This window comes from Lytechinus pictus, chromosome 13, assembly GCF_037042905.1.
Source record: "Lytechinus pictus isolate F3 Inbred chromosome 13, Lp3.0, whole genome shotgun sequence".
In the NCBI taxonomy this organism is placed as follows: Eukaryota; Metazoa; Echinodermata; class Echinoidea; order Temnopleuroida; family Toxopneustidae; genus Lytechinus; species Lytechinus pictus.
The window spans coordinates 27,269,079-27,289,901 of NC_087257.1; the positions used below are offsets into that span (position 1 = coordinate 27,269,079).

General features: G+C 33.9%; 1 protein-coding gene and 1 non-coding gene across 2 annotated transcripts in view; one reads left to right on the top strand and one right to left on the bottom strand.

Moving 5' to 3' along the window:
* The first annotated feature begins 2,015 nt into the window (after positions 1-2,015).
* On the top strand, positions 2,016-2,089 carry TRNAT-AGU (transfer RNA threonine (anticodon AGU)). Its single transcript has one exon. It is a non-coding gene; the product is annotated as a tRNA-Thr (tRNA).
* A 2,465-nt stretch (positions 2,090-4,554) lies between these two features.
* LOC129274236 (116 kDa U5 small nuclear ribonucleoprotein component-like) overlaps positions 4,555-20,823 on the bottom strand; it is a 46,821-nt gene continuing 30,552 nt past the window's right edge. The window contains exons 21-26 of the mRNA XM_064108210.1: positions 19,109-19,196; positions 17,645-17,763; positions 16,451-16,545; positions 15,767-15,920; positions 14,710-14,817; positions 4,555-6,773 (exon numbers count right to left, since the gene is read on the bottom strand). Of these exons, the coding sequence (XP_063964280.1) occupies positions 6,678-6,773; positions 14,710-14,817; positions 15,767-15,920; positions 16,451-16,545; positions 17,645-17,763; positions 19,109-19,196 (660 nt within the window). The 3' untranslated portion in view covers positions 4,555-6,677. The remainder of the gene's footprint in view (positions 6,774-14,709; positions 14,818-15,766; positions 15,921-16,450; positions 16,546-17,644; positions 17,764-19,108; positions 19,197-20,823) is intronic.

The following is a 20,823-nucleotide window of genomic DNA, read 5'->3' on the forward strand; positions in this document are numbered from 1 at the left end:
TTCGGGCCACCAAACTTTAATATTGGGCCACCAAAAAAAATTATTTGATGGTTTTGGTGGCCCGAACGGGCCACCAAAAAAAAAAGTCAATGCGGAGCCTTGCGTAAGGTTACTCTCATACGAAGCCAGGACTTCTACCTCATAGACCCACACAAAGGAAGCCAAAACCTGAAACTTTCACCCCCGAGATTTCTACTTTCCTTCTAAAAGATCTAGCTCTAAATCATGTACATAGTATAAAACTTCATTTCCGACATTTCTACGCTCTCGTTGTTATTTTTAAAACAAGAATTCATCAAAAAAATGAAAAAATATTGTTTCGTCGCGTAACGTTGGGGAAGTACAATAAGAAACAAGATGGCGGCGTAAACATCGGGCAAGTCTCTTCCGTCTATTCATGATATTTTTCTCATTTTTTTTAATGAATTCTTCTTCAAAAATAACAACGAGAGCGTAGAAATGTCGGAAATGAAGTTTTATCCCATGTACATGATTTAGACTAGAGCTAGATCTTTTAGAAGGAAAGTAGAAATCTCGGGGGTGAAAGTTTCAGGTTTTGGCTTCCTTTGTGTGGGTCTATGAGGTAGAAGTCCTGGCTTCGTATGAGAGTAACCTTACGTTAGTAAATGATTTTTACTGTCTAGAAGCCGCCTGGCTACTTCTGAGAGCTGTTATAAATTTATCATTAATGCCAAAAACTTGTCCATAAAGAGTCCAATAGGATTTTTTATGCTCTTTCTGATGGTATGATTTTTATAAAGATTCAGAAACCAGATCACACTGAAAAATTGCGACAAAATGAAAAAAATTGTGCAAAACAGACATCTCATTTTCCCATAGAAAACGCATGGGGAAATGGCAATCTCAACACACACACAAATATTAAGGGTTTGCAATTTATCTCTAAATCCTTATTTAAAATGATCATATAAACTTGTCCTTACTGTCAAAAGAAGCCCCTGAATTTTCTCTTTCCATACATGCCAAACACAAGTTAATAATCAATTCAGATCACATTTTTCTAGCAGCCTGAACTTCCCGAAAAAATGTGCCATATTTTCCCCTAAAAATAAAGGCTAAATCAGCCTGTTTTAATGCTGACACTTTTCAGTGTGGCTTCAGACACGTGACACCCTATTTAATGACTGCAATTGCATCTACATACTTAGGTCTACATGCAACTAAATCTGCTACACTGTAGAATAGCCTGAGCTAACTTTTTAGACTCTAACGTTAGGTTACTTGACTCGTCTTTACTTTAGATCGTTAACTCGAAACGGCCCGGCTGAGCTGAGTAGCCACGGCAGGGCCTCCCCTACGGTCCCCGACTTACCCGCTCGCCTCGTCCTCCCCGGCTTGCAATCCAGACGGCCCGTCTAGCGCACCAAGTACGTCCATCACGATCTATTGTTTATCTTATACGTTTCAGACTTTTTCTTTCACTTAAACATCTGTCTAGCACACGAGGAAGATGGAGAAACTCGGTCCTCCTTATCAAAAAAGTGTTGATCAGATCAGGATTTCAATTTTCCAAGATTGCCTCCCGTCTCAATCGAAATCATCAGCGAAGACTTATTTAGCTTCTCTCTCGATCATACCAATGCTAAATTGCTATCGATATTCGATACTTTGGACAAATTTTTGAAACTATTGTTCTTCCTCACACGTTAGAAAATACTCGGACGATCGAACGATTTATCTGCATACGATATTTTCATAAGCCGGTATATGATCACTATGGCATCCGTTTAATAGCTAAACACTTGTTGTAGAGGGATGTATTTATAACATCATTTTGTTAAAAAAAAAACATAAGCCCTATTTTCATCACTGATTCAACAATATGATTTACAAGAAAATGATATTAATATTAAAATACATATTTTCTTATAAAACGTGTATTTCCATTTACATATTAAGTTCATACTGGATGTGATCCCCCTTTTAGAATATGGAATAGTCTATCATATTATTATAGCGTATATATAATTAAAGTGTGCCCCTGCGGAACGTGCGGCGCTGAGGCTTAGTTGGTTAAAGCGCCTGTCTAGTAAACAGGAGATCCCCGGTTCAACTCCGGGCAGTGCCTTTTTGTTTTATTTTTTTAGTCCTTTCTTTCTCCTCTGATTTCTATTCATTTCATTTATTCATTTTCCCCTTTTGTTCACCAACCCTGCATCATCCACCATGTACTATTCAACAATAGCTTCATCTCAAATATTCCTCTGTGTATATTATCTTTCACATTCAACTAGCTTAATTCTTAACTTAAAGGACAAGTTAGAGACATACTAGTAACTTCTTGCATCTTTGATAAAATTTGTAATTGTAATAAACCCCTGACCGTAAACATAGGACGTCGAAAATTTGAGTACTTCCTAGAAAGAATTGGCCTACTTGATTGGCAATAAACCTAGCTGTTAGCATATTTGCATATACACAGGTGATACAGCAAGTCAATTGGTTTTATTATCGAATTGCAGTAAAACTTCTTCAGCTAGATCCATTTTACTATAATACTAAACTTGTCTAAACTCCAGATCTGCCTTACCATGACAAAAGAAAGCAAATGACATTAGTTTTTACAAGAAATTACTTTTGTTTCTTTTGTAATTACAAACGTATGGCAGAAGTCAGCATCCAAAGCCCAATAATCCATTTTGTCTGATGATCATTATGAATGCAATTATTTAAATTGTATGTTATTGGTTATTGTGCAATATTTATTATCCAGGGTGGCATGGGGTTAACATGCCTACGGCAACAAAGGAAAAATTATCTTTTGTGACTCGCATGCCACTCTGGCTTATGTTGCTCTTATATAATTTTATGGTTAGATAAATATTATAGTATAATTGCCATATTATGACCTCAGTTTTCTCCCATTTTTAAAACAAAGAGCAGGGTCTGTTACAAGTCTATCTAAACAAAGGGGGTATTACAATAAAATTATATTGAAATAAACTAAAATAAGTCAATTTTAGATCGAAAATCAGTCTGTCAAAAGATTTGATTTTGCATATAAATGATTAATAGTTGGTCTGTTTTTTGTTCATTTTAGTATAAATTATCTATCTTTCCCAATAGGTATTAAACAGTTGATTAGCATAGCCATATAGAAAAAAGGTATCTGGAACGAACAGTTTACTTCATGGCTGGGAAAGTGGTAAAGAGGGGAAGGGCAAGGTTCCATAAAGCTTTTGTTTGTTGGTGCATGACTTTATGAATACGGGAACATATTCTCATCCTAAATGACGGGATATACTTATCTTAAATGAGATTTTAAAAAGTAGGACTATATTTCCTTTAACACTGATCATATTTGGATAAATTATCTATGTATTGAAATACTAGCTGAAAACTAACAACTTGGTCTACAAAGATCATATTTATCTATTGCTGATGGAAATCTAATTTATTGCAAATTTTATCAAAGGTCAAGTCCACCCCAGGAAAATGCTGACTTGAATAAATAAAGAAAAATCAAACTAGCATAGTGCTGAAAATTTCATCAAAATAGGATGTAAAATAAGTTGACATTTTAAGGTTTCGCTTATTTTTCACAAAACAGTGATATGCACAACTAGGTGACTCAGTCGATGATGTCCATCACTCACTATTTCTTTTGTTTTTTATTGTTTCAATTATACAATATTTCATTTTTTTACAATAAAAATTCCACATGTTCAGGGAGGAATTAATCGTTGTATCACTTGACAATGAGGAGAAAATTAGAATATTTCATATTTTATATAATAAAATACAAAATAAATAGTGAGTTGATGACGTCATAGTCTCCTCATTTGCATACCAGCCAGGATGTGCATATAACTGTTTTGTGAAATTAAGCAAAACTTTAAAATGTCATAACTTTCTTATTTTACATCCGATTTTGATGAAATTTTCAGTGTTATGCTTGTTGGATTTTTCTCTTTTTATTCAAATCAACTTTTTGTTGGGGTGGACTTGTCCTTTAAGGACATTTTTTCAGTCATTCATAAAGTCATGCCTAACTGTTACACAGCTTCATGAAAAAGTCCCACAAGTTATAAACAAGATGGATACTGAAATCAGGATCCTGTTTCCACAAGTTCTACAAAAGTTTACTATCAGCCATTCAAATTTGAATGATTTCAGTAGCTGTAAATTTGTTATCATAACAAGTTTATGAAATGGGCCCTTGGGGTGAGAACTTCATGAGCAAAGTTTTTATTTGTTTAAACACTCAAAATGTGTAACACACACATACACAAGAATGTATTTTCTCTATCACTTTACATGTATGTCATGATGCTACTTGTATGGTTGTAGTCCAGACTGAAAGTTTCGAGTCATGAGGCCGCTGGAGGAAACTATTTCCCATGGTGACTCTGCCCCAAGGCTGACCACCAACAAATTGAGCTTCGAGGACGGCTTTGACTACATCCCTGGCAAGTTGTTTCTTTAACTCATCATACAAATTAATTCCCTGTGATATCTCTTATTTCACAAAATTTCTATTTATTCACAAGTTCTTTTCTTCAGAAAAAATGATAACAAAACTCAAAGAAAGGATTCAAAAGATTCAAAATATTTATTTACATCAATTCAAAGCTCAAACATGGTTTAACATGTACATTTGCACATTATACATGTATCATGATTAAAGACCCCCCAAAAAAGAAAAAAAAAGATGTAGTTATGACTTCATTATATTACCCAGTACCAACATAATTTCAATGACTGGTCATGAAGAATCACTCCAAATAAATCTTATATGGAAATTTATTGAAGTATGCTCTGAAATACTAATATTGCTGTAAAATTAAATCAACATTATGGTATGAAATGGAGTTTGGTATTTGACAGTATGTTGGAAAATGGAAGTTCATAAAATTTTGCCTTAATTCTAAGTTATTCCTTTTCCATCAAGTCATGCATGGGTGGACAAATATTAAATGCAAAGTTTACACTTTTCAAAGTCACAGGGGCTGCTTTTTAACCCCAAAATAACAATACATAATATCATCCAAAACTTCATTCCATAAAATACACTCTAGCATAAGTGGATAAAAACTTTGTACATGTATGTGTAGATATCTAATGCTTAAACATATCAATTCCATTTTCCAATTAACTGAATGGACATTACAATGTGAAATTTTAGAGAGGATGAATGATTTTTTTTTTAATTGAGCTCAGGCAAATGTAAGTATGTGAAGTGTCAAGAGATAGATGATTAAAATTATTAGCACTTAATCATATATAAATCAAAATATTTGAAAAATTCTGTTTCATGAGTCCCCCAAATGACCCTTGTTACTCAAAAAAAAAATGACATCTTACATTTAGTATCTCACTTATGCATGACTCAATGGATCAATTAAATTTCACACATAAAGTTATTTAATGTGTGAAGAAACATTCCTAACAAACTATTAAGCTCAAAACCCTTCAGTTAGAGAGTTCTGATGTATTGAACAAAGGAGGAATATCTTTATCTTCTTTTTTTTTTTTAAGTTGGAATGTTTGAAATATTTGAAATGGAAGTTCCAGGGGTCAAGTTGACAAACAGTTTTTGATGCACAAGGAGGAAAACATTTTCTGAGATTTCATTTGAGAACGCATTATTTTTTGTGCGTGTGATATGACAAAATGTGGAATGTCATATTACACATTACTTTGTGTATCAAAGTTGACATTACAATCTACTTTTGAACTAAGTGGAGATGCTTGGTTTCACCTAAGTCTGAGAGTGCCCCCCACCCCCCGCTGGATCTTTAAAAAAATCACATATATTTTTTCATCTTTACCGAACTAACCCTTTTAAGCCCTTTCCATAATCTGTATAAGAGGCGGATGATTAATTAATGAAGTTCAATAACACCTTTTGAACACAGAGGTAAACCTGCAAAGTAATTAATCCTTTTTGATGTCCGCCCCTTCCATTTTTTTTTTCCGACTCATGAACTCCTCGAGCCATGATAATGTGAGAGCATTACACCTTATCGTATGAAACACAGAAAGGGAAGGAAGGGCCCCGTCTTACAAAGAGTTACGATTGATCCAATCAAACACAACTGTGGATGGCAAGCGACGTCAACAACTTAAATGCAAAATTTTTCAAAATATTCTCTAGATATGATGTTTATCATACATTCATCGTTCTCTTAAAGATTCAGTGTGATACTCTTTGCTTGCTAAGGAGATTGTGCAAATTTCTTGTAGAAAAGAATTATGGTATGGATGGATTTCCATACAATTGAGATTGATTGGATAAATTGTAACTCTTTGTAAATCTCAAAGAGAAAGTGAAAAAGTAATATATCTTGGATGATTTTGATAAATTTCCTTGGTAGATGAATATAGGCAGTTTCATAAAACCCCTTTCAATAGCTATTGATATCTGAAAAGAGTATGGCAAAGATGTTTTTAGGCCAATAAAATGTCATGATTTCAGTAGCTTGTAACTTGTCATTAAAAAGAGTTTTATGAAACAGGTCCCTAGGATGCAGAGTACCAATGAAAAGCCTTCAGAAGGGAATGACTCCTCTGATTCAGATATGGTAACTATAAAATCAGCGCATGGTGGGTCACAATCAGAGCTTTGCAGGCAGACTCAAAGGTTGACTCTCAATGAGTAATTACCGTGGAAACAACAATAAATACAGAATTCAGATATCATTATTCAGGTGTCTCTACATGGGGTAGTTGAGCATCACATCTTGACGGGCGAGTTCCAGCAACATAGGATCATCAAAGAACTTGTTGATGCTAACGTCCTCACTTAGACCCTGGAAGGAAAAAAAAAAACGAAGAACAAAGTTTGAAATGCAATTCAGATGCAGTGTCTATTTTATGTTGACATATTATACTTATTGAAGAGATCAATTTCTGACAAAAATTGATGTAAGATCATTCTGCTCCCCTGGTCTTCCTCCTTTTACTCTTCCCCTCCCTCCTCTTTCTCCCGGACCTTGTGGTTCAAAGTCCAGAGATTTATCAACCAAGCCGCAACTTTATTATCGTTATTATTATAATTTATTCATTTGGTGTCATCTGTGCCAATGAGACGATAAAGCGAACTGAATCACTATGACCCGCAGGTCTCTCCTCCCGTTATAACAGATATGGGGGGAGTGCAGGTGGACCACTACAACTGGGAATCCCCCTAAACCTTAGAGCAGTGGGTTCTTGATATGCAAAGGTGGATGATCTTCTCTTAGTAGAGCGGATTAGCCGAACAATTGTGCAAATTATGACTAAAGCATGACACTTTCACAAGTGTTAGTATATGCCGTAAGATTTATTTTAAAGATGGGAGGTAAATTTATAAATGCCATTTTCGGCCGTTGCCATGGCAACGGATTAATTTCTCCAAAATAACATGCATTCCCATGTAAATGGTAAATAAACATGATATAGATGACCAAAATGATAATTTTCAGGCTCGCAATTGAATACATATGAAATTTAGAAATATTCAAGATCACCAAGAAAGTTCCAATTGGTCCGTTGCCATGGCAACGGCTTGTTTTTCCCCAGAAAAGTAAAAATTTTGATTAAAAAAACGTTGTAGAATATGATTTATCTTTAATTTCCCCTAACTTCACAGTGCTTATCGAAGATATTTTGGTTGCTAAATGTGTAAATTACATCTCAAGCCATTGCCATGGCAACCAAATAACATCTAATTTACAAAAATAACATGTTTGACAAGACAATGGGCAGGTGGAAAATACAAGTGGAATTAACTTAATCTGTATGCTTAAGATTTGACCCCCTCATTTGAACAAAAAATACAGAAAGTGTTCTGCAGGAGTTCTTTATAAAGATAAAAATTAATGTTGCCTTGGTAAAGCTTGAATTCAATTTAAAAATAAACAATTTTGCAAAGGACCCGTTGCCATGGCAACATCTTATTTCCCTCTAGAAAAGTAAAAATATTGATAAAAATGTAAAATACATGTACAGTAAGATCGTCATTCCATTTTCCCTAATTTCAAGGTACTAATCGAGATATGTTTGTGACTAAATTTTATAAATATAACATCTTAAGCCATTGCCATGGCAACCAAATAACATCTAATTTTTTTTTAAAGTGGATGATAAGGTTAAAACAGGTGAAAGATACAATGAATATTAACTTAATGTGCATTCGTAAGGTCTGACCTACTCAATTAATTTAGGGGAAAATAATACAGTCAGTGTTCTGCATGAACTAAATTAGAATGATAAACATTGATGTTGCCTTGGTAATACTTGAATTCAACAATAATTATATCAATATTCAAAATGGCCTGTTGCCATAGCAACAGATCATTTAGTATCAGTTTTGATTAAAAAAGGGACTGTAGAATCTGATTTTTCTTGCATTTCCCCTAATCTTTGTGTGCTAAACATCGATATGTTTGATGCAAAATGTATAAATAACATCTGAAGCTATTACCATGGCAACCAGATAATATCTAATACTAAAAAATAATTATTTGGATGACAAGATTTTGGACAGGTGGAAAATACAAATACAAATAACTCAATATGCGAAAGGTTTGGCCGGTCATTTAATTTCGAACAAAAATTTCAGTAAGAGTTCTGTATGAGTTCATCAGAATAATGAAATTATGTTGCCTTGGTAATACTTGAATTTAATGATAAATATTAGTGTTTCAAATGTCCCGTTGCCATGGCAACAGCTCATTCCCCCAGAAAAGTATCATGTTTGATAAACAAAAAAATTGTAAAATCTGATTTTTATTTCATTTGCCCCAATTTTAGGGAGCTAAGCATATATATGCTTGCTGTTAATAAATAAATAACATCTTCAGCCATTGCCATGGCAACCAATTAAGATATAATTTTTAAAACAAACTAACACAGTTGTAATGATAATGGACAGGTGGAATGTAACGTAAAGATTTACTTAATCTACATCAGGTTTGACTTTGACCAGTCATTAAGTTTTGAACAAAAAAATACAGTAAGTGTTCAGCATGAGTTCATTAGCATGATAAAAACTGATGTTGCCTTGGTAATGCTTGAATTTATTGATATCAATGTTTACAAATGTGTGTTCTGTTCCCATGGCAACGGGTCATTTTATTCCCCCTAAAATACCATCTTTGATAAAAAATACCTTGTAGAATCTTATTTTTCATTCAATTCTACTAAGTTTAGGGTGCCAAACATACACGTACATCTCTGTTGGTTAATGTATAAATAACATCTTCAGGCATTACCATGGCAATAAAATAACATATAATATACCCAAAAAATAACATGGCTGACAAGATAATGGACAGGTGGAAAATACAATAAAATTAATTTAATATGCTTGAATTTATTGATATCAATGTTTACAAATGTGTGTTCTGTTCCCATGGCAACGGGTCATTTCATTCCCCCTAAAATACCATCTTTGATAAAAAATACCTTGTAGAATCTTATTTTTCATTCAATTCTACTAAATTTATGGTGCCAAACATACACGTACATCTCTGTTGTTTAATGTATAAATAACATCTTAAGGCATTACCATGGCAATAAAATAACATTTAATTTACCAAAAAAATAACATGGCTGACAAGATAATGGACAGGTGGAAAATACAATAAAATTAACTTAATATGCGTAAGGTTTGACCTACTCTTTTAATTTTAAAATCACATTAAGTGTTATGCATGATTTCTTACGATATGTTGATTTGGTAATGCTTGAACATAATGATAAATATCAATGTTGCCAATGGTCCCTTAAAAGTACAAATTTTGAAAAAAAATAATATGTTTATTTTATTTCCTTGTCCCTTATTTGAGGGTGCTGAACATAAATATGCTAAATGATAAGCACCATCTTATTTCATTATACATGGCATCGAAATAAGACCTACAAAAATCATATCAGACTTTTTTGGGCTCAAATAAATTCCCGAAACTCTAATTTCGAGGCTGGTCAATTTCGTTCAAAGTATTCGCAGGCTGCCATTTTGAAGAAAGCGTCTTGGTGTGATTTGTGCTTTAAGGCCGTTCATCATATCAATATATAAGGGGATAATAGGCGTTGATAAATCAAAATCAAAAGTCTTTCTGAGGAGTTGACATGGTCTTGAGCTCCTAATCAATTTAAATACAGTAAATCAACTTTTACATGGAAATCATTAAAATGTTGCTTTGTCTGACTGTTTTAGCATAATACTTGGCTCGAAATTTGATGACAAAGAATTATCAAGTATCATCTGCTAGTACGCATTTTAATTTCTGCATATATCAGAAAATTGTTACTTTTTGAAAATTCCCATCATTTCTTGAAAATTGCCGAAAATTCAAAAAATTCCCACCAAATTCCCGTTTATTCCCATGAAAAGATTCCATCAAGAAAATTCCCGGAAATTCTGCAACCCTAATCCCCCCCAAAAAAATCATTACCAAGAAAAAAATAAAGCGAACCTGAAAGAGAGATGGATAAAATATGATTATTTTACGAATACTATACCCAAAATCTTTTACAAAATTTTATTTTTGTAAAAAAAATGAAAAATTTCGAAAGTTTTACTCTTTCGCTGGGCTAGCTGACAACTTTTAAAAATAAATGTTACTCAATACATCATATCTGGACCCCTCAAAATTACACTACAGATTTTGACGAAGAAGATTTTGAAATACTGTGATAATTTTTAAATTAACATAATTATGAATCTAATCAACATGAAGTATAATCTATTCACTGCTAATTTTACATGATAAGTAGACTTATTAAAATATTTAAATTTTTAAAAATACCCTTACTGGTTGAAAGGTTGAAAAGAAAAATTAAGTACTCCAGGGTAACAGAAAAATCCAAGATGGTGCCCTCACTGGCTGCCGTAGGCTAAAAATCCACAACTCATCCATTACTTGATAAAATGGCTTTAATTTGTTTTTTATTCATTGGTTATTAAGGATCAATAGTACATATAGGGCCAAGTTACAGGGACAGCCAGTGGTCTGGAATGTCCAAAAACATAAGTTGGCTTAAAAAAATTGAATCTAAAATGGTTGCTGATACCTAAAGCGGACGTAGCTCATTTCATATTGGCCTAGGGGAAGTGATTTTGACTTTAAATCATTGGTTTCAAGAGTCTAATAATATTAGGACAAGTTACAACGACAGTCAAGTATGTCCAAAATTCCAAGATGGCTTCCAAAAAAGATATAAAAGATATAGTAATGTTGCTTACAAATAAACATAGTTTGTTCAATATCTGTCTGGGGAATATGATTTTGGTGTCTAAACCATATTTTAAAGGCGAATAATACATTAGGACAAGCTACACGGACAGTCGGTGGTTTGGTATGTTAAAAAACGCAAGATGGCTTACAAAATGGGGTCTAAAATTGACTGTTGTTACTTAGAAATTGGCAGAGCTCATTCTATATCCGCCTGTGAGATGTGATTCTGGTGTCTAAACCATATTTTCAAGAGTCAAATAATAAATTAGGACATAGTTTGTTCAATATCTGTCTGGGGAATATGATTTTGATGTCTAAACCATAATCATAAAACCATGGTTTTATGCATTAGAACAAGTTACGAGGACAGTCAGTGGACTGGTATGTAAAAAAATCCAAGATGGCCACCAAAATGGGGTCTAAATTGACTGTTGGTACTTCAATATGGACATAATATAGTTCATTAATAATATACTACGGGGATATGATTTTGGTGTCTACACTAGTATTTAAAGGGTCAAGTAATACTGTACATTTGGTCAAGTTGAAAGGACAGTCAGGTGTCATTATTGTGTCAAAAAATTCAAAGATGGCTTGAAAAATGGGGGTTATAATGTTACTAAAAAATGGACATAGTACATCAAAAATACACCTGGTGATATTATTTTGGTGTCTACACTAGGGTTTCAAGGATCAAATTATACTTTGGGACTGGTTACAATTGTCCATTTTGCCTGAAAATCCAAGATGGCTTCCATAAATGGGTTCTAAAATGACAACTGTTACTTTGAAGTGGATGTAATATCCACTTGAGAGAAATAATTTTGGTGCCTACATTCAAAATGCAAGCAGGTAAGAGTTGGCAACAGCACCCATTGATGTAATTTTAGAATCTACCTTGGATTTTGGACAAAATTGATAACTAACCATCCTTGTTACTTGTCCTAATGTTATAGTGGACCATTCATACCACAGTGTAGACACCAAAAATGTTTCTCACATGTTGATGTTGAATGAACTCAGATAATTTCTGAGTGATATAAGTCATTTAAGATGCCATTTTGAACATCCTCTTGGATTTTTAGGAAAAAATGGACAACTAGATATCATTGTAACCAGTCTAAACATATTTTTAAAACCTTGAAACCAAAGTGTGAACACCAAAATAATTTTTCTTGGTGGATTTTAAATGAACTATGTCAATTTTTAAGTAACAGACTCCGATTAGACTCCAATTGTCGGAAGCCATCTTGGATGTTTAGACACACTGGATTACGGACTGTCCTTGTAACTTGTTCAAATTTACATGATGTATTTACTGACATATATTACACGAAATATGTCCATTTGTTAGTAACAGGAGCTATTCCATTTTTGGAAGCCACCTTGGATTTTTGGACAAACTTGACCACTGACTGTCCTTGTTACTTGTCCTAATGTATTATTTGACCCATTTAACCATGACATAAACATATTCCAGGATATCAAACAAACTACTTTTTTAATGCAGCAACAGCAATTTTAGACTCCATTTTTGGAAGCCATGTTGGATTTTTTTATATAATGGACAACTGACTGTCCATTCAACTTGTGATAGTGTATTATTTGACCATTGAAACCATGGTCTAGACACCAAAATCATATATCTCAGATTGATAGGAAATGACCTATATGTCCATTTATATATCAACAGCCATTTCAAACTCCAATTTTGGAAGCCGTCTTAGGGTTTTGGACACGTCAGACCACTGGCTGTCCTTGTAACTAGTCCCAATGTACTACTTCACCCTTAAAACATAGAAACAAAATTAAGCCACTGAAATTAGATGTTATTTGGTTGTCATGGCAATGGCTGAAGTTATTTGTACATCAACAGCAAACATATCTATGATTTGCATCCTAAAATTAGGGGAAATTTATGACAAAATGCAGATTTTAAACTGTTTTTCGATCAAATTTGGTGCTTTTCTTGGGAAAAAAGAGTCGTTGCCATGGCAACGGCCCATTTGCAACATTGATATTTATCATTAACTTCAAGCATTACCAAGGCAACCTCAAATTTCATCATTCTAATGAACTAATGCGAAACATTGTAATCTTTGTTCAAAATTAAATGACTGGGTCAAACCTTGAGTTAATTGTTATAAATTGCATTTTCCACCTGTCCATTATCATGTCAACCATGTTATATTTTTTTTCAAATTAGATGTTACTTGGTTGCCATGACAATGGATTTATATGTTATTTGCATGTTAACAGCAAACATATCTATTCTTACCCTAAAGTTAAGGGAAATGAAAGAAAAATCAGATTATACAGTCCTTTAAAAAAATCAAAACTGCTACTGTTCTTGGGTAAATAATCCGTTGCTATGGCAACAGGCCATTTGGAACATTGATATTTATCGTTGAATTCAAGTATTACCAAGGCAACATCAATGTTTATTATTTTAATTAGTTCATGCAGAACACTGACTGTATTATTTTCCCCTAAATTAATTGAGTAGGTCAGACCTTACGAATGCACATTAAGTTAATATTCATTGTATCTTTCACCTGTTTTTAACCTTATCATCCACTTTTTTGAAAAATTAGATGTTATTTGGTTGCCATGGCAATGGCTTAAGATGTTATATTTATAAATTTAGTCACAAACATATCTCGATTAGTACCTTGAAATTAGGGAAAATGGAATGATGATCATACCGTACATGTATTCTGCATTTTTATCAATATTTTTACCTTTCTAGAGGGAAATAAGCTGTTGCCATGGCAATGGGCCCTTTGTAAAATTGTTCCTTTTTAAATTCAATTCAAGCATGTCCAAAGCAACATAATATTTTATCTTTATAAAGAACTCCTGCAGAACAATTTTGTATTTTTTGTTCAAATGAGGGGGTCAAAACTTAAGCATACAGATTAAGTAAATTCCAATTGTATTTTCCACCTATCCATTGTCTTGACAACCATGTTAATTTTGTAAATTAGATGTTATTTGGTTGCCATGGCAATGGCTTGAGATGTAATTTACACATTTAGCAACCAAAATATCTTTGTTAAGCACTGTAAAATTAGGGGAAATTCAAAATATATCATATTCTACAACTTCTTTTAATCAAAATGTTTATTTTTCTGGGGAAAAACAAGCCGTTGCCATGGCAACGGACCAATTGGAACTATCTTGATGATCTTGAATATTTCTAAATTTCATATGTATTCAATTGGGAGCCTGAAAATTATCATTTTGGTCATCTATATCATGTTTATTTACCATTTATATGGGAATGTATGTTGTTTTGGAGAAATTAATCCGTTGCCATGGCAACGGCCGAAAATGGCATTTATAAATTTACCTCCCATCTTTAAAATAAATCTTATGGCATATACTAATACTTGTGAAAGTTTTATGCTTTAGTCAAAATTTGCACAATTGTTGTGATTTTTGGAGCTAATCCGCTCTACTATCTACACGGGGCCTCCATTTAACATCCTGTCCAAGGGACGGAGTGCTACTTGCTTCTTACCTTTCGTCTTCTTGTCTTGATCATGAACTCTCTAGCTAGATGAGTGGCAGGTTGAGGTTCTAGGGGTCTGATGATGATACCTTTATCCAAGGGATCACCAGGAACAATCTACAGGGAACAACAGAAAGAAACACATGATCACAATTTTGATGTGCTCTAGGGACCATTTCATGAAAGTTCCTAGAACTAAGTTGTCAGTTCTGACACTTTTAGTGAAATATTTGATTTTAATTGGCTGAAAAAATTAGCACAGGGACTTGTAAGATAATGCTTATTAATTGACCATAGGGCTTATTTTTGGACTGATTATACACAATAATCAATACAACCAATCAGCTGTCTAAAAAATATTTGCTAAAAATACATTACAGGGCCTGGTCTCTGACTGTTATAGTAACTGTCAAAGAATGACAACTTTCATGAAACGGCACCCTTCTCTCTGCCTTGCTTCCTCACATCCTCACACATCAAATCATAATCCTTCACTCTTCCAAATAGCAATCAAGAAAATAACTATTGGAAATGGAACCAGTTGCCTCAACATGTTGTCTACACGACTGGACTACCAGCATTTAGAGAGGTTGCCCTCCCCATTAGAAATCTGGAACCTATTACTGTATCTATTGATATTTAAAATTAATATTTTATTGTTCGATACAGACATGAAATGAAATACTCCAAAATTTGCTTTGCCCAATTGATCGTGGGCCCGGCAGCCGCTGTGCAGCGCCAGATCGACGAGGCTCTATCCCAAATCTATAACCCTTTAATCGTTGGACACCACACAGGATAGCAGCAACTCCCGTCTTTAACGTCTTTTAGTCTGACCCGGCTGGGGTTTGAACTCGCGATCTTCTGGTCAATGCAATCAATCGTTAAAGATATCCTTCTACGATGATGCTAAACTTTGTGTTACAGGCCCCTGGGCACTGTTTCATAAAGCTTGTCAGCATCAAAAACATCTCAAAAGCAAGCAGTATACAAAATATTTGAATCAATTAATAACCTTTTCTACAAATATTCAAAAAGAAAAATAAATCATTTTTTCAAGGCCTACCTGCCAATGGTGGAAAACGGTGAGACAGAAAGCTTGTCCTTGGGTATGGGTCCTGAGATCGGTCTCAAAGCCAAACGAATCAATGGCTGGTATGAAAGCCTTGATGGTATATAACGGTGACCCTGGCACTGGTGCATCCTGGGTAACATGACCTCTGTATATAGGGAAAAAGCAGAGTGGTGTTTATCTATGGCAGTGTTAAAAGGGAAAATTTACTCTGATATTAAAGTGATTTTTAACAAATGAGCAATTCCATAAAATAATAAACATGTTTGTATACTGACTCACATTTTCTCCATTTTGAAGTTACTTTGTGAACGACAGAACCCATGGTAAATTGATAGCACTATACCTTTTCATATGAAACATAAAGCAGAGACAATTCATTTCACTAAAACCCAACATATAGTGGGTTGAATGTCCATGTGCATAGTCTATTGACCCCTACCATAAACAGCATTTACTGATTGGGTGTTCCATCCCACAAGTGGTAAATAAATAAATCAAAATTAAATCAAATCAAAATTGAATTGAATCAAAATCAAATCATGGAATTGCCCAGAAGATAAGATAAATACATTAATGAAAATTTGACAAAAATCCATCAATAAAGAAATACACAACTAACACATATTTGAGTACGGTACAATAAAAGTTTATTTAAAAATATTGTCAGGAACATACCTCCTTCTTGCGAGAACGGTGTATACAGCAGACACACAATCAGCTGGTGCCTGGACCTCAACAAAGTTATATGGTTCCATTAATCTTGGAGTGGCCTGTCAATATAAGATGAGTATTAATCATAACTCATGATACAGTAGTTAAAACCACAACACTATTATCAGTGAGTGATAATTGGGATATTGTTAATATTACTTATTAGACAATTTCATATTGATGTATACCTTTCTAGAAGTTTAGTTGAGCATTCTACATGATACAGATCTCAATGAAAAAGTCAATGTAAGATCAATTATAATTCAATCAAAGAAATTAGAGATTTTGTACAGACATTTTTTTTTTGATGTCTTTGATTGCTGTAAAGCTAAAAGAAACAATGACTTGTAAATATTGTTTAATTCTAAGAGAACAGATGATATATACCTGTTTGTGCCATAATTATTATGTACTCTAAATGACACATTACCCAGAACTTGGGATTTTGAAAGATCTGTTGTGTCTTCCAAACATCAACCTTTGATCAAGCAAATAGACAAAAATGGCATTGTAGAGTGGACACGACAAGGATATTTATCTTGTTCATAGTGAGCTGTATCGATCCAAAACTGATCAACAATTATTGACATGATCATGTTGAATGATTTACAACGCAATTTTGAGAGTGATTTTACGAAATCAATGCGACACAGTGTCAACAAAATATGACATTATTCCAAAACGTAACAATATTGGTTAAGATGTATTACAGAGCCAGTAAAAAAAATACATAACAGTTTGATTTTGGTCCGATCATATTTTATAGGAGCAACAAAGAAGTTACATTGACTGTTTCTGATCCACACCCATCGTTGTGGGAGGACTACAAGTTTCAGACAGGTTGGTCAATTGAGGTGAGAAAGGTGGATATTATAGGCCCACTTCTCATAAGTATTCATGACCAACTATACTCAGAAAGAGAATTATCAATTGGTAATTTGAGTGTAGTGAGGAATCACACATAAATCTTTTGTGTTTTGAACTAAAGCTGAGAGGATTTTCTATTTACTCTACTTTGCAAATCAATCACTGTATCATTGAATTATGAGAAATTTGCAATGTTGCTTACATAACCCACAAATAGTTAAGCAAATTTTTATTTTCCAGGGCTTTTTTTAGCATTTCGGTCGAAAATCACCCCGAGCCCCCCTGACTTACCATAAGGAAGGCGGAGTATGCGACTCTCCTGGCCGTAGGGATCACCTGACCACCTCCTCTATGGATAGGCTCATTGGCTATCACACCATCAAGGATCTTAAACTTGACGTTACGGATCGCTAGAAAGAAAATTACATAAAATACTATAAATAATATCAAAACAAGAATAAGACAGGAACACAAATTTAATGGAACTTTAACATATCAGGGATAGAGGGAAAGGAAATATGTAAGTCCAATACCCTAGATGTGTGCTTTATATTCTTCATGAGAACCATCAGTGAATGGTAATATATTGCCTAATGGCCGACACTTACTCTGTCTACTTTCTCTTTGGTCTCATCTCACAAAGGCTTTGTCAACATCTAGTCCATCTATTAATAATTTGGTCTAAGAGCCTTTTAGCCCAATTACCATTTTGTCTAATTTCAAGTTAGGCTATACCTATTTTATCTTATATCCACCTGGGTTAACACCTCTTAGATGGTTAGATGAACTGTTTATAAAAAAAATCATTTAATAAGGTATGAATGTGAAGAAAAAAATTGAAATAAGACCAATTGGAGATTATACTCAATGAGAATCAAACTACATCTGTATTAAGAAAAAGTAAAGAGCTGACCAAATAAAAATTTCACTGAATAGATAGCAGAGCACACGGGTTAACAAAGCTGCCAAGTTTTATTTTTCAATTTCAGTACACTTCCACCTAAAAATCAGTATTCTGGCAAAAAATCTGTATTTTTCCACGTGTCAATAAAAAAAAAAACCTATTTCATTAGCACAGCACGGTGGCAAGGCCACATTCCTGTCTTGTCTTCAACAGAGACAAGAAATAAAACGGTCTTTTGGAAAAATAAATTACATCAAAAAGATACAAATTAAGGTGGATTACGAAAAAAAATGATCAAGGATTTTAACGAGGACTCACATTTCCATGCTAATACAGAAGGCAACAAAAACAATCACAATATAAATGACCAACACCGACATAACACAAGTCGCAAAATTGAATTTTTATGTTTCCGTATTTTACCGTGTAAAAGCGTACTCCTGTATTTTAATTTGATTTCCATATGAAATATGGAAAATCCGTACTACTTGGCACATGTGGGTTTATGACTATCTGAGTAGTAGACCAAGAGTTTTAGATCAAAGGAAAATAAACTGTCATGGGCACTATAAGTTCCAGTGCTTTGAAATGCAATTCATCTCTACTCAATATCAATAGCTGGATGGAGCTTGTTGTACGCTGCCGCACACACGACCTTGAGGTTACAGAAATGTACTCCATGACACAATTAACAGTACATGGGGCCATACCAACGCGAAAGAAACAACACGCTCACGCAGTAAAAAAAAAGTGTGGAACTTTGCGTGCGCTTGACCTTTTGGAGCGCTTTTAAGTGACCTTTAAAGAGTGCATCGTAGCTCTAGCCAGCTATTGATATTGATGCTACTTACGTTCATCACAAAGAGGACCTTCCCTCGTGCCCCACTGGAATCCTTGTACAATACTATCCTTGACTGAAGTCAGCAGATCTTTGTCCACCTACCAATAAAACATAAATAATCTAGATGAATTCTCGTCTGCACTCAGTCAAAATACTTGCCCCCACCATTGCCAGACCAAAAAATATATTACACACAGATCTTCTAAAATTTTCCAAAAATGACCTGTAGGCTGTAGCATTTGACCTTGTGACCCCCAAATCTAATTAGATCATCAACTCCCTCTTAAATCAAGATTCCAAATGATCCCTCAGACGGTTATTAAGTTATCGCAAGAACAAGATATTTCAATGTATACATGACATGACATGCCACACACCAAAATCAAATCAAAACCTTGTTGCTCCCATATACATACATGTATATGAGCCAAGTTTGAACTTGAATTATTCAAACAGTTTTAGTTTGGGGGGGGGGTATATAATAACCTTTATAAAGACCTTTGACCTTGATACCCCTTATTAATTAGATCATCATCCCTCTCATATACATGTACATGGACCAAGTTTGAATTCATCCATCAAATGGTTCTTTAGTTACTCCAAGAATGAAAACAGGACAGGCAGGCACCCCAAACCATCATGCCTCTGGCACCCAACATACATGTACATGTAGGCAGGGGTAGGCATTCAACTTGTTACATCTTGTGATATTCCATAAATTTATGAAATAATTTCATATTTTATCAAATGAACTGAATGAAAAACTACAATTTTGTTTTAATTTGATTGATACAGTAAAATACTTTGCTGTAAATTGATTTAAACCTAAGATGAACATGTGGTTTCAATATAAGTTCTTGCTATACAGTGCGTATCAAAAAAAAGTTTACACTTTGAAAAAGCCCTGGGAATTAAAAATTATACAACATGTGGGTAATTTTTTCACATATAATCTTAGGTTTGGGTCTCATCTATCCAATGCAAGTAAAAGTTTTGACAGAATATTACACTTGAGTGAGCACTGTCCATTTTTGTAAAGCTCGCAGAAATCTGTTTGCGCAGAAATGCTTGTTTTCACGCTGTGTCAAGGAGAAAGGGCGAAATCAAATTTACCCTGCGAAACATTTCTCATACATTTCCCTTGCACTTTTAGTCAAAAGAAATTAGACGGATACATTCAAGCATTTTGTAACAATTTTGCCACCCAAATTGAAATTTCAACACTTAGTAAGCACAACCTTTACCCTTTTTGTGCCAGCTGGATCTGAGGACATAACTAAATCTGAACAAAAGTTTATATCAGACATCTCTAGCATTTTTTCACTAAGTTTTTATCATTTATAGTGGGTTTACATTTCATTTTTATTTAATACTTGTTTCTCCACACCTATTCCAAGCTTTACAATGATTAACAAAATGAAAATCAAGCCTAAGCCATTTCATGTAAATCACAGCTCAGTATAAAGCAAATATCGTCACGATTGCCTCAGTGTGAGGGGGAGTGGGATGGGGCGCAATGCACTCTTTGAAGTGTTTTGGTCAAGAAAAAAAGTTTTAAAACGTAAAAGATATCTTCAAATCAATTTTAATAGATAAATTCAACTTGTTCTTCATGATTAAGGTCTACTTTTATTCGCATAACTATTTTAAAGTTCTGCGCAAATCATTTTTCACTAACTTTTCAAAAGTAAGTGGTGTTCACTCAAGCGGAAATATTTTTCGACA